Source organism: Pholis gunnellus (assembly GCF_910591455.1).
Source record: "Pholis gunnellus genome assembly, chromosome: 17".
In the NCBI taxonomy this organism is placed as follows: domain Eukaryota; kingdom Metazoa; phylum Chordata; class Actinopteri; order Perciformes; family Pholidae; genus Pholis; species Pholis gunnellus.
The window spans coordinates 14,174,765-14,188,058 of NC_136544.1; the positions used below are offsets into that span (position 1 = coordinate 14,174,765).

The following is a 13,294-nucleotide window of genomic DNA, read 5'->3' on the forward strand; positions in this document are numbered from 1 at the left end:
CATCATAATGAATCACAAATACAGATGAAATATGCGACAAATGACAGCGTAATGCTGCGGTTAATTACAAAATAATGTCTACTCATTACGGCGATTACTATGCCTTTTGAATAACTAGCTCACTTTTGCAAACAAAGGGACAAAGATGGGTCTCAAGTGTTTTGGATGAGGAGCTGTTTTCTATGAAACTGCTCTATGCGGTATACAGCAGTTTCAGGTTATGTCCTTAGTATATCCCTGGTGTTTAGTTTCACCTTGTGACAGCTATTCTTGTCTGTCGATGCTGTTTACACAACATGTATTTTGCATGTGTATGATTTTTGGCCCTTGTCCATCTCCTCATGCACATTCTCTGTGGGTTCAAACCCCTTTTACATACATACGATCATTGGATCCATTTAGTGATCGTAATATTGATTAGAGCAGCTTGAAGTTGTCGAGATGAAGCCTCTCTTCTTCTTCCTTATTGTTGTTTTGCGTGCACAAATCATTCACTGCCACTGTGCTTTGTATGCGTGTCATGTGTTTGTGTGACTGAACACAGGATCCTCCTGCCTGCGACTGTCATTGCAGCGGAAAAATGATGCCAGACTCCAACAGCTGTTCAGTCAGAAACGTACGGCCATCAACATTCCAGCTAGGAATACTCCGTCTCAGCCCTTTGCTTTTTCTCTCATGGTCGGCAGATGGAAAAATTTGGCATTGTGATAAAATAAGTTGCACCCTGAGCTTGTTTACGGGTACACATTGGCTTTGCTGTTTTCCACTACACTATCAAATGTCGCTTCTCTCCATTCCTTGCTTTTTGTGGCTGGATATGGAGTCACAAGTCAACATCCCAGGCAGTCCTTGTCCCTTTTTTTTTTTTTTCCACGAGCTTAACACAGCTATCATTGGTTTGCTCTGTTTGTGTGTGTGTGTGTGTGTGTGTGTGTGTGTGTGTGTGTGTGTGGCAGTTGAGTCCTACATGACCCCTAGGCATTCCAGCAGAGTGGCATAAGTCACCATCAAGGCCGTATCTATTTCCCCCGGCCCCGGAAATAGGCCTACAAGTTGTCGGAAATCTCCGTCCTGGAGCACTCTCTCGCTCTAATGCTTGTCGTTTTCCAAATGTATGGAAAATAGTTGCAGTGTGACGAACCAGCCTATCAAAGCGACCAAAAGGGACATTGTCTTTGGGCCAAGTGGGTCATTCAGCAATGAGGAAGATGTGGTTGTTGACTAATGTGCCACAAGGGGCCGTGGTATCGGGTCACCACCTCACTGGCTGCTGCTGCTGCTGCTGCTATAGTGTTACTATTGTTGTCCTGCTTGGCCCTGACCTGATATCTGACCGCTCATAATACTCCAGCTTTCTTTCCCGATGGCGACTGTACCCAGGTGTCGGGACCACTCAGTGAAACCCTGGTATTTTCCCATCTGTGTTTATTTGTTATGGCTGCTATAAAACTATACCGTTAAGTCAGTTGTTGGACTTAAAGCAAAGAGCATGTTGTTTCCATTCAAAGTTGCCTCATCAGAATTGAACTCCAGATGCGTATCAGGACAGTTTGTTGCTATAACAATGTGTTAATATGTCGGCATGACCTCCTCCTCCTGCCTTAATTAAGTCTCACTAGATTCGATAAAACAATTGATCTAATATCAAGGTTCCTCTGTTTTTTTGTTTGTCTCCTGTCTGTCTTTCAGTACCGGATTGGTCAGCTGTATATGATCAGTAAACACAGTCATGAACAAAGTGAGCGTGGGGAGGGGGTGGAGGTGGTCCAGAACGAGCCGTATGAGGACCCTGAGCACGGATCAGGCCAGTTCACCGAGAAACGAATCTACCTCAACAAGTGAGTGTCTTCCTCTTGCCATGTAACGTATGTTCAATATGAATAAAAAATATTTCATTTCACACTAATGATCCTCAGTGTTCTGTCACAGGTCAACGTTTGTTAGGCAGCTGCTGTTAAAGATATCAGGAGAGTCCTTGGGAGACATAGATTAGCATTCCTTAGATATCTTACGATGTGTTCATGTCTTTGTCTTATTCAAATAAATAGCTGAGTAGTCACATATAGGACATGATTATTTCATAAAATGCAATTTTTAGGTATTGTAAGGCTACTACGAAATTGCTGTTGTGTTTCAGGCAGAAAGCAGAGGGGACAATCTAGTTAGGTTCCCCTTTTCATCTCTCTATAAGCCTATCTTCCTGTGCTTTGTTAAACTTTACGAGCGTGAAATTGATTCTTTCATTTTCTTTTATGTAGATTGCAATTGAATTCTCTGTGTGTAGTCTGAAGTGTGGTCTCCTCATTCTCACTTGCTCTGAATGTAACCCCTCATCACACACCTGCATCAATTTAGCTGTGCAGCATTACGGCAGTAAACAAATAAGTGTGTACAGAATATAAAGGACAGTTGGACTTTTTATTGAGTACACTGATGAGACGAATATAGGTGAAAGTCTGGTTCAGTACTTCATTGATTTCCCGTATTGGATCCACAACGATTGCAAAGGATGAGCGATAAACGAACAAAATGGATGAGAATGGATGGAAGAATGTTAAAGCTCTTGAATCAGGTACACCTACAGTCTGATACAGCGCTGCCACAGCGTCTATCTTTACGAAGCTGCACAGTTTGTGGTGACATTGTCGGGAGTATTTATAGCTGAGATCATACTTGGTGGTGTGTTACCAGGACTATCGCACTGTCCGACAGAAAACGGACAACAAACAGCAATGACGAGGTTTACACAGAAAATAGAAGAAGAGACAAAACAGGAGATATTAGCAATGCATGGGGACGCAGTGATCAATCAAAAGAGCAAACTATCACGTAAAATAGGTCTTTAAAACTACTTTTAGGTGCTAACTAAGTATTGTTTTTACGGCTATAGAGCAATAATGCAACCAACCCTAATGATAACGGGCCCTTCGGTGCTCTTGCCCCATTCACGGCATTCATCTATAGTTTAATAATGTTATAACGGTCTACAAAGATGTAATGACGGATACGAGTAAGTCCACATTCATCAGAATCAAATACTGTTGTCACAGACAACTGGGTCACTCATCCCCAAAAGTGAGACAATGAGACAGAGATGAAAAGAGAGAACCAACGTGAGAGGCAGAGAGGGGAAGGCTTCGTGGTCAGGAGTGACAAGTAAGTGGGCCTTTGGGAAATGTGAAGTGTCATTGACAAACTCAGAGGACGGGAAGATTTAGTGCCGTGTGTGTGCGCGTGCGTGTGTGTGTGTGTGTGTGTGTGTGTGTGTGTGTGTGTGTGTGTGTGTGTGTGTGTGTGGGCAGAGGGAGATAAGGTCAGTGTAAGTGATGGATAATTTGAGCAGTCACTGTTGGACGCCGCGCCTGCGTCTCTCCACCCACAGACCACCTGTTACCGCGATATAGCTGCAGTCTATGCGTGTATGTGCGCGAGTGCGTGTTTGCGTGTGTGTGTGTGTGTGTGTGGCTTGTAGTTAAGGCAGTGTGAGGACATGTGACCAGTCTGCTGTGTGCACACTCCCCTGGCTGTTTGACAGTCCATTGGAGAGAGACCAGAGGGAGAGCGTCCGTCTCCTCCCAATGGTCCGCACAGACTCCGCATAATTTCCACATTCAATTATAGCTGCTAGACACAAAGTAAGAAGAACGAGGGTGATAATGTAGGAGCAAAAATAATCAAAGGCTGGTGTAAAAGAGAATTACCCTGAAAGTGGAATTTAGTATAGCTTAATTTTGGGCGTTGTGTCCAATCATGGTGCTATTTGCCTCGCTTGATTGGCTGAAAATCAGCAGCAATCTGAACCAGCTGTGATTTGGAATGCAGTGATGTTTCTGATTGGACTCAATAATGAGACAGACTGAACTCAATTTTCATTCTTGCTATTCTAGACTGACTGTTCAATTGTTAAAGGTATCGCTGTCCCAGAAATCTGGTCTTTTCACCTGTGAAATCGTGCGTTTCTTCAAAATGTTCCCTCCAGTTTGGCCCCTGTTGTTTCTCTTCCTCAGCAATCGTTTGCATTTAGCTTGGACGCCCAATAAAGTGCCGGCTACTTGGCTGCAATTGTCCGCATTTAGAATCAATTTGGGCTGAGTAATAGCTAGTTTTGTGTACTTGCCGCCCTCCACGTCCCTCTCTGTATCTATCACAGTTCAGGCTCCGGTGAAACTCCACTGCAGGGTGGAGCGTGTAATCAGTGTAATTAACTTCCCCAGGGGCCATCCTGGCTTCTTCGTATGGCCTCCATGGCTCCAAACAGCTGGATGCTTGTCATTGCTTTTTTCTGGGTGAAAGGAATAGAGTGGAGACACCTTCAGAGAGGGCTACTTTTACTCTACAGCAAGTTGTCTGTATCATCAGTCCTCTAACTTTTCAGTTCACAGTTTACAAATACATCCGCTCTTTCTCTGTGTTTCAGCAAGCTGCCCAGCTGGGCCAGAGCAGTGGTCCCTAAAATCTTCTATGTCACAGAGAAGGCTTGGAACTATTACCCCTACACTGTCACAGGTAAAGCTTTAATTACACATCCTTGTGCTACAATTATCTCAAATGTGCAAGATTTGTCCCACCATTATTACCTAAAGAACACTATATTATACACAAATATTAGCATTGGTTTAAAAAAACCCTGTCTCTTTCAAGAAAGATCTCTCCCTCTGTAATAGCATGGCTTTCTGTGGATTTTTACTAGAACAATTTACACACAAATACATTTCCATTTTCTGCAGCCCTCTACAATCATGGCTCCGTTCACCTGCTGGCCGCCATTATATGGGATCATTTGGAGGGCAAAGAGATATAGAAGCAATATTCTATAATATTCACAATCCACAATGAGCAGAGGTTCAGGGAAGGAGGGGAGGCGGAGGTCATTTGGGACGGTAGAAGTGACGGGGAGAGGACAGGCAGGTTTAACCTGAAAGATAAATGGACAAATGGAAGGCTACACATGAACACAAGCTTAACAAAACATACTGACAGGTAATACACTATCATCAGCCTGCGGCTATCACATTGCCTTGTGGTTATGTTGAAACTTTCACTAACTGGAAGCACTGCAGCATGCAAAACAACATGGTGGCAGCTCCACAGGGAAGTGCAGCCCTCCTGTGTGTGCAGTATGTCCATAATACTTTTATGAGACCGTTTCATAAACACTATCGCTGAGACTGAAGTGCTATTGCTGAGGCGTAATGGTCCTTTGTCCATTTTGAACTAAATTGTTTTTTTCTTATCTCTCTCATACTGTTTCATTCCTCTGCTCTCTTCTACCTGTCTGCACCCTCTTCACACTCCTCCCATTTCGGCCCATTACACTGATGGCCTCTGCTGGGAATATGATCAGAGTACACGGTGAGTACTCTCAATGTGTCTGCACCCGCCCACAAAATCACACATACAAAAAAAAAAACACTTTGATCCAAAAGCTGACATGTTAATCTTTGTGGTGTAGAGGTTAATCGGGAAAGTGGTTACACTTCCTGAATGCTGCTGGCACTGGAATCCAGAAAATCCAGTCTCCAGCAGGAATTCATGGTTCTTTGAATCCATCTGTCACACTGCTCACATCTGTAGTGCATACAGGGTATACACTGTAGTCTATTAGGATACAACGTCTTGCAATACGCTCCAATATTACGTTGGCAGGTTCCCTTCTTTTAATCATTTTCCTTTCCTGGAAATGTTTCAGACTGTTCAGCCTTTTGACATTTGAATGAGGGCACGTGTTCATGTTGCTGTGTGCTTGAATGCAATTCAATACCGCGCATACTGATTAAACTTTATGAGAATGAAGTGCATAAATAATTGCTTTTTGTGTTGTGTGTGTGTGTGTGTGTGTGTGTGTGTGTGTGTGTGTGTGTGTGTGTGTGTGTGTGTGTGTGTGTGTGTGTGTGTGTGTGTGTGTGCAAAACATAGAGAGAGAAAGAGAAACATGTTTGTGACATTTCTTGCCTTCATTCATCAGATTGTGCTCACAGCAAATTGCATGTAATTTCACATCCGGCAAAAAACAAGCGTGATCTGGAAACTCGAATAAATCCAGAAGTAACGTGTTTTTGTTGTTGTTTTTTTCTCACTTTGCATTTTTCTCCTTCTTACTCAATGATTAGTTTGTGTTTTACAAAATGATGTACATCCATTTAAAAATGGTACCCAAGAGACAGTGACAATAAGCATCAACCATTCATTTTCCACTGCTCACCCGAGTCAGTCATGTTGGCAGCATGCTAACACAAGGTAACCATGATGTTATTCTCCTTCAGCTCTTCCTTGGGAATCTCAAGGTGTTCCCAGGCCAAGTGATATACTTAATACCTCCAGTGTGTTGTGGGTCTGATTGGGGTCAACTCCCAGTTGGATATGCCAGGATTAACTCTGGAAGTCCAGGATAAATCCTGATCAGAATCCTGATGAACTGACTTTTTTTTATGCACAAGGAGCACCAGTTTACTGTAGGCTCCTTCTGAATATACAGTATGAGCTCCTCATCATATGCATATGGGTGCACAAAGACACCCTGTAAAGGAAACTAATTGCAGCTGCTTTTTTCTGAAATCAGGTTTAACTCAGGACCATAATGAAGGTTGAAATGTCAAAGCGAGATGTAAGAACTTCCCCCTCAGGCCTAGATCGTTCTTCACTGATTGTTTGGTACGACCCCTGCCACCCTGCTGCAAATATCAACTAATCAAGTTTATTTTCCTTAAAAAACATTAAAAAGCTCTCTGTGTTACGACTGGTTAATTTACCGTCACTGAGGAAAAAGCACTAATGATTTGCTCGGGACATTAAAGGAACAGTTATCTGCCCACCTTATGTCAGGCATCAAGGAAACATCAATGAGCCACAAATAACATCAGCAGCAGGTTGATCATTTCCCCCGAGACCGTGCAGATACACGAAACATCTGGGTGTTGCAAGGAGGTCAGGAAGGTTGTTAAGTCGCATGAGTGTTGCCAAAAATGAGCAGAAGCAACCTTTCCTGAAAATATATTTTGAAGGTGTACAAAGCCGCTCCCTGTGTTCTCAAATTGGCAATCATCGTGATTTTTGATAAGAGCCTCTAACAAAGCTGATGTCCAGATGTACTTGGTATTTATAGTCTGTGTTGATGATGCTTGTGTTGTCACGCTGCCTCATGGGACTGATTATGCTCGGGAGTGGTTTGCCATGATTAGCTAGAGGTGGTTGGTGATGCAAAAGAAGAGGATGATGATTGGTAGGGGCAATGACAATGACTTTGCTTTTAAAATAGGTTGTCTTCATGTCATGCTTTCCTCTCTCTACTCGCCACCAGCAGGTTGACATTTTGGGATTTTAGTGAAAATATCATCGTAACTATTTAATGGATTGCCATGGCAGTTGGTACAGATATTCCTGTCCCTCTCGGGGTGAATTGTGATAATATAATGGTGATAATAATTTGACATAATCTAATACGATAATCTGACTTTTCAACTAGCACCATCTTTGAATCAAAATTTGAATTTGTCCAATAATTAGGGCCAAATGTCTGATTCCCATTAGCCTCTGCTGTACTTTTGTACTTTTGGGCTTATTAGCTAATGTTTGCTTGAATTTTGCTAACTTGCTAAACTGGGATGACAAACATCAGCAAGTTGACTTTGTCACTTTGAACGTGTTGGTGTGCCGATGTCAGCATTTAAAGGTGCAGTCAGCACTAATCCAATACAGTTTTTGACAAATTCATCAAATATCTAATCGTAGTCAGCTAGCTGTCTGATCTGTGTGTGTTGTTCGTAACCCGACCCGCCAGATGGTTTGTTACACACAACCATCTGAGAACCCGTCATTGGAAATCGTTCTTCTCTCTTCTTTTAATGAAGAAATACTCGATTCTAATATAACTGATGCTACTGCAGCATCTACGCTAACCTCTTAAGGAGCCGCTCATTGTTCAAAACGAACTGTCGCCTCTGGATTTTTCATGTGACATGTGATGCCGCGATCCTCGTCCTGACATTGACAGAACCCAGCTGTCGATGCCAGGTAACGGCCCTGGCTCTGTAAATGAGCAGCAAACAACTATTGCAGCCAATCAGCAACAGGCAACGCTGCTGCTTGTGCAAAGGTCAAGGGAAAGGCCACGGATGTACACAGAGGAGTTAATCGGGGAGGGGTGTATTTGTTTGGGTTTTGAGTTCAATTATCCACAATCTTTCTTCTTTCCACCTTTTATAACTCATGGCACCGCTGTGTCTGAATACAGCCTCACGTGGCTTCAGACTCTTTTTCAGCAGTGTCTGCACGACACATAGGAATTTCATTAATCAACTTTTGTAAGAAAAGCTAAAGTAAATCACAGCACATTAAAGGCATTTTAAAAGTACATGTTCAAAGCACATCTTTGGCAAGTAACCACTGCATGAGTCCTTGAAAATGCTGCCTACTGTATTATGAGATGAATATTCAATATGATATTGTATAAAAGCTCAGTCTCGTCTATCTTCTCCAGAATGAAGGTGCGTGTGTTTATCTTCTCTCACACACACACATGCACACACACTTTGCTTGTCTTCTCATTCTAAGCGTGACAAGGCCAGTGAGACCTGGCGGCACTGACTAACTGCACTGTGCACAATAATTACAGTAACAATGTAATGGGCAGAAGTAAAAAGCTAATGTTAGGCTATAGACGAACTCCACCAGCATCGTGTGAGAACAGTCGGCGTGATGACGTTTTGTTGTCTCGTTTATCTCCTTGTTAGCAGCCGTCTTTTTAAAAGTTCGTAAAAGCTTCAAATTTCACGTGATGGGTATTTATTAGTGTATTTTAAGTTACAGAACAAAACGTTAACATCTCTTAAGGCATGTAACCAAAAGCCCGTTGACAAAAATGCGAACTCCTTTGCCGGTATTAGGACTCATTCCTGCTGCCCTCTATAGCTCATTTTTTCCTCATCCCTCCGGCTGTCTTTGTCCTGCTGTGGCACACATAACACACATAACGCACACCTTCACAAACACACACACACACACACACACACCAGCTTGTACATCAGCAGCTTATGTAACCAGCATTCTTTGGTTGTATATTAATAGGAAGTGTTAGGTTTTGATCTAATCAAGCTCCTGTGTTTAAGAGCTGATGAACGGCAGTCAATATTACCAATAAAGTGTGTGTGTGTGTGTGTGTGTGTGTGTGTGTGTGTGTGTGTGTGTGTGTGTGTGTGTGTGTGTGTGTGTGTGTGTGTGTGTGTGTGTGTGTGTGTGTGTGTGTGGTCCAAACCTAAGCTATGTAATTATCATCTGTTCATATCAATTCCTCACTCTCTCGTCTTTTCTTTTCCCTCCAGTGCTCCTTCCTGCCCAAGTTCTCCATCCACATAGAGACCAAATACGAGGACAACAAAGGGAGCAATGATAATGTGAGTAGAGCTCAGAGTGGGAGATTTGTATTGTGTGGAAAGATCTGACAAAGCTACAGGGATCTCAGCATGGCTTCTCAACGGACTCTCCTGTCTTGTACCTTTGCCAGTCCCTTGTTGCACAATTGTCTATTTAATTTGCCTCTTTTTTTTTTTTTCTTCTTCCATATTTACACACCTTGTTGCTTCAAAGCCTCCAAATGGTGAATTCTCTGTGTCGGAGGGTGACGGCATCATTGTGCCATCATTTCATTGTGAGATTTTGCTGATATTAAGTGAAGGATGCGAAGAGGTCTACCATGTTCTCAGTCCTGTAGACACTTTTTACTCGGTATGATCGAGCCTTTGGTTACATTTATGTGACTAAAATGATGACGTTATGACAGTTAGCTGCAGGTCAGTCAGAACATCAATAGTAAAACAAAGAAATCATAAAGAATCCACGACCTGCTAAGGTTCTGTAGCTACATCACAACCAACAGCTATTGGCTTGAAATTAATTTCCAAAGGATGTAGCTGCACAATTACATATCAATAAATAATAACAATATTGCTGTTGTTGAGTCTTTTATTGTTAAAAGCACATCGCTTGATCTCCATTTCTCCCTCAGCACCACATTGGTGGCAGTAGGGTCTGAAGGTTATGCAATACTGCCTCGATCCGTACTTGTGGCTGAAAGCACAAGGCCACAGCTCCACTTAGTGGTGGCTCAGGGGAGACGCAAACCCAGTGTGGTTTCACAGACGGTCAGAATTTCACATTTGAAGCTAATCGTAACAAGCGGAGGTGTTTTTAGAAGTGAGTGTTTGCTCCTTCCGCTTACACTTCCTGCCACTGCCTTCACCATTTGTGCCGTCTGTCTTTTTCTTCCTCCATTCTTCTCCCTCGTCTCTTTTAATAACCTCATCATCCCTCTCTCTGGCCTTTCTCCCTTCCGCTACACCTCTATGAACGCTTGTGGCAAAAGTGTGATCAACTTTCTGTGACGCAGGAGCGGTGAAATTGTTCTCAGGAGCGGATAACTAGACGACATTGCTTTGCTGTTCCTGTGTGAGTCAGACACAGGAAGAAATCACTGACCACACGGAGTGAGTCACATCCTTTTTGTTTAGTGTGTTAAAGCCAGAAGGAAGGACACCTGGGCTTTGTACTTTAAGGATACAATATTTAATGTTCTTTTTCCCTTTCTGTCAGTAAGTGTGTAAAGCTGCCCCATTACAACCGTACCAAGACAAACACAACGCACCGTCCCACAACATACGTCAAACCCCCTAATGATTTAAATGTCCTCCTCACACATTGACTTGTTCCCTTTTCCTCAGATCTTTTGCAGCGAGCCCAAAGAAGAGGAAACAGAGGTGTGTTTCGTGGACATCTGCTATGATGAGATCCCCGAGCGCCACTACAAGGAGTCAGAGGTGAGGGGAGTCCAGTCACTGACCTCATGATACAAATATACACGTTTGTATGAATGTAGAGGAGCACGGGGCAAATGAATACATGCACACAAAGACAGAGGAGGGAAGGATGAAAAGGAGAGAGGAGAGGAGACGAGCGGGGGCGCAAACAAGTCCACAAATGAAAGATCAGAAGAAGGGATGGCGTGTGAGAAGACAGAATAGAGTGTTATCTTTCTCCTGCAGCGCCAGCTCATTTTTGACCATCTGCCTCTTCAGAGTGATGGAAATGCATGTTTACGTGAGGGGGAGGTGATGGACATTAGCTGTGGTGATTTGACATTTATGTGTGTGTGTGTGTGTGTGTGTGTTTGTCCGTCTGTCAGGGTGTGATGCTCATAAAATGCTGAGCTATTAATAATCACGAGGGGCCATGATATCAGTGCAGTGGTGTTTTATTATTGACACCCCCACTTACACTTAGACACACACACACACACACACACACAGACACACACACACACACACCTCCCACCAGGCTTTATGGTCTTCTGCTTTTATCCTCTCACAGCTAAAAATAGCACAGAGCTGCTGTCCAGGGCTAAAAGTGGATGTCACTTGGCCAATATAAATATCATTTGACTTTAAAGACGGATGTTTTTTTGGAGTCACACCTGTCAATCCAGTTTCATGAATGAAGTCAGAAAACCTCGAAAGCGTCAATGCGTTTTGTTGTTGTCTTGTTTGAGTTTTCTTATACATATTCAATCTAAGAAATAAAAGACAATGTTCTAAGACATACTTGTTTCATACTTATTCTACAGCCTGTTAGCTTAGCTTAGCACAAACACTGGTAACAAGTGGAAACAGCTAGCCTGGCTTTGTCTTAATAGTAACAAAATGTGCCTCTAACATGTTACAAAAACGGAAATGTAAAAAACAATGTGCTGTAGATTTAACAGGGGTTAGGTGCCTGACTATTTACTGGCCGAGCTCACTTCCTGAAGTGTACTGTAAGGTTGCCAGCAAAGACTCCAGGAGCCCACGTTATCCCCTGTAAAACCACATCAGGCTAGCCGTTTCCCCCTGTTTTCCAGTCTTCGTGCTAAGCTAAGCTAACCTGCTGGCTGTAGCTTCGTATTTAGATGTACAGACGAGAGAGTGGTAGCGATTTTCTCATCTAACTCTCAGCAAGACAGCGAATACGAATATTTCCTAAAAACTATTCAGTATATCAGTAATCGCGGTATTTTATAAAATCATTTAAAAAGGTCTGCCAATTAAAGTACGACACGTTTTAATGCGCAGACAAATTGCAACAAGCCTTTTCCACCTCACACGGCAAGTGTTTTCCCAGCAGGGCTGAAGAGAGTTTTGTAACACCCGCGCACACTGTCACAGTCAGACACATTACCCCAAGACAGCATAATTAGTCTATAGGGAGCAGTGATTAATGCACGCTAAGTTTGTGAGTAGGGAATCTCACACATAATGAATGCATGTTCATGTCCTTAAGGCAGGGAGGAGGAAATGTGTGTGTGTGTGAGAGATAAATGATGTGAAACAGCATTTTGATAACAGGTTGAAAAACAGATCCTAAAAGAGCATTTTTGGTCTTACCTTTTCTCTAAACTGGTGTCTCGTGGCCTTGCAGGATCTGCATTATTTTAAGTCGAAGAAGACTAACCGAGGCCTGCTGGAGGAAGGATGGATCAACACCCAAGAGCCCATCATGTGCTCCTACAAACTGGTCTCAGTCAAGTTTGAAGTCTGGGGCCTGCAAACGCGTGTGGAGCAGTTTGTACACAAGGTCGGGATGAAAACGAGTTCTTTCCTCTCAGAAATACCATTTCCTTACTCAGTCAAACGGTTTGACCCTTGTAGATCAATGTAAGTGCTTCAGGCACCTTCTACAATATCTGCCCTGTTCACATCCTGCAGATTACCTTGCACATATCTCCTATTTCCCAAATAAATTTCACCTGGCCCTCTACAGCATCAGTCCCCGGGGTGAACCGTCCCTGTGCTCTCCTTGCCCGAGGCACACACACACACACACACACACGGCGTCAGGGCCATTACTCACATGGTAACACCGGGAGTGACTCACATACCACCAAGGGGTGAACGGAAACATTCAGAACATAAAAATGTTTTTGAAACATTAACGGCCTTCAAAGTTAACGCGTTGTGATTCACATCCTCTCTCCTTGAACTCCCTCTGCCCCTCTTTATCTTTCTTCCTCTGTGATCTTGCTTCCTCTTCCCCTCTCTCTCTCTCTCTCTCTCTCTCTCTCTCTCTCTCTCTCTCTCTCTCTCTCTCTCTCTCTCTCTCTCTCTCTCTCTCTCTCTCTCTCTCTCTCTCTCTCTCTCTTTTTCTCATTCCGCTCAGGTGATTCGAGATGTCCTGCTTTTAGGACACAGGCAGGCCTTTGCCTGGGTGGATGAGTGGATCGGTAAGTTTGTTAGAGATGGCAGCGCCGGTGAAACACGGGTTAGCTTTGTGT

The 13,294-nt window shown here is 43.3% G+C and overlaps 1 protein-coding gene across 1 annotated transcript in view; it reads left to right on the forward strand.

Moving 5' to 3' along the window:
• Nucleotides 1-13,294, forward strand: part of pitpnc1a (phosphatidylinositol transfer protein cytoplasmic 1a) — a gene marked incomplete at both ends in the record, with an annotated part of 34,215 nt that overhangs the window by 19,648 nt on the left and 1,273 nt on the right. The window contains 7 exons of the mRNA XM_079177109.1: nucleotides 1,690-1,838; nucleotides 4,418-4,506; nucleotides 5,345-5,352; nucleotides 9,318-9,389; nucleotides 10,713-10,808; nucleotides 12,442-12,597; nucleotides 13,180-13,243. Coding sequence (XP_079033235.1) covers nucleotides 1,690-1,838; nucleotides 4,418-4,506; nucleotides 5,345-5,352; nucleotides 9,318-9,389; nucleotides 10,713-10,808; nucleotides 12,442-12,597; nucleotides 13,180-13,243 — 634 coding nt within the window. The remainder of the gene's footprint in view (nucleotides 1-1,689; nucleotides 1,839-4,417; nucleotides 4,507-5,344; nucleotides 5,353-9,317; nucleotides 9,390-10,712; nucleotides 10,809-12,441; nucleotides 12,598-13,179; nucleotides 13,244-13,294) is intronic.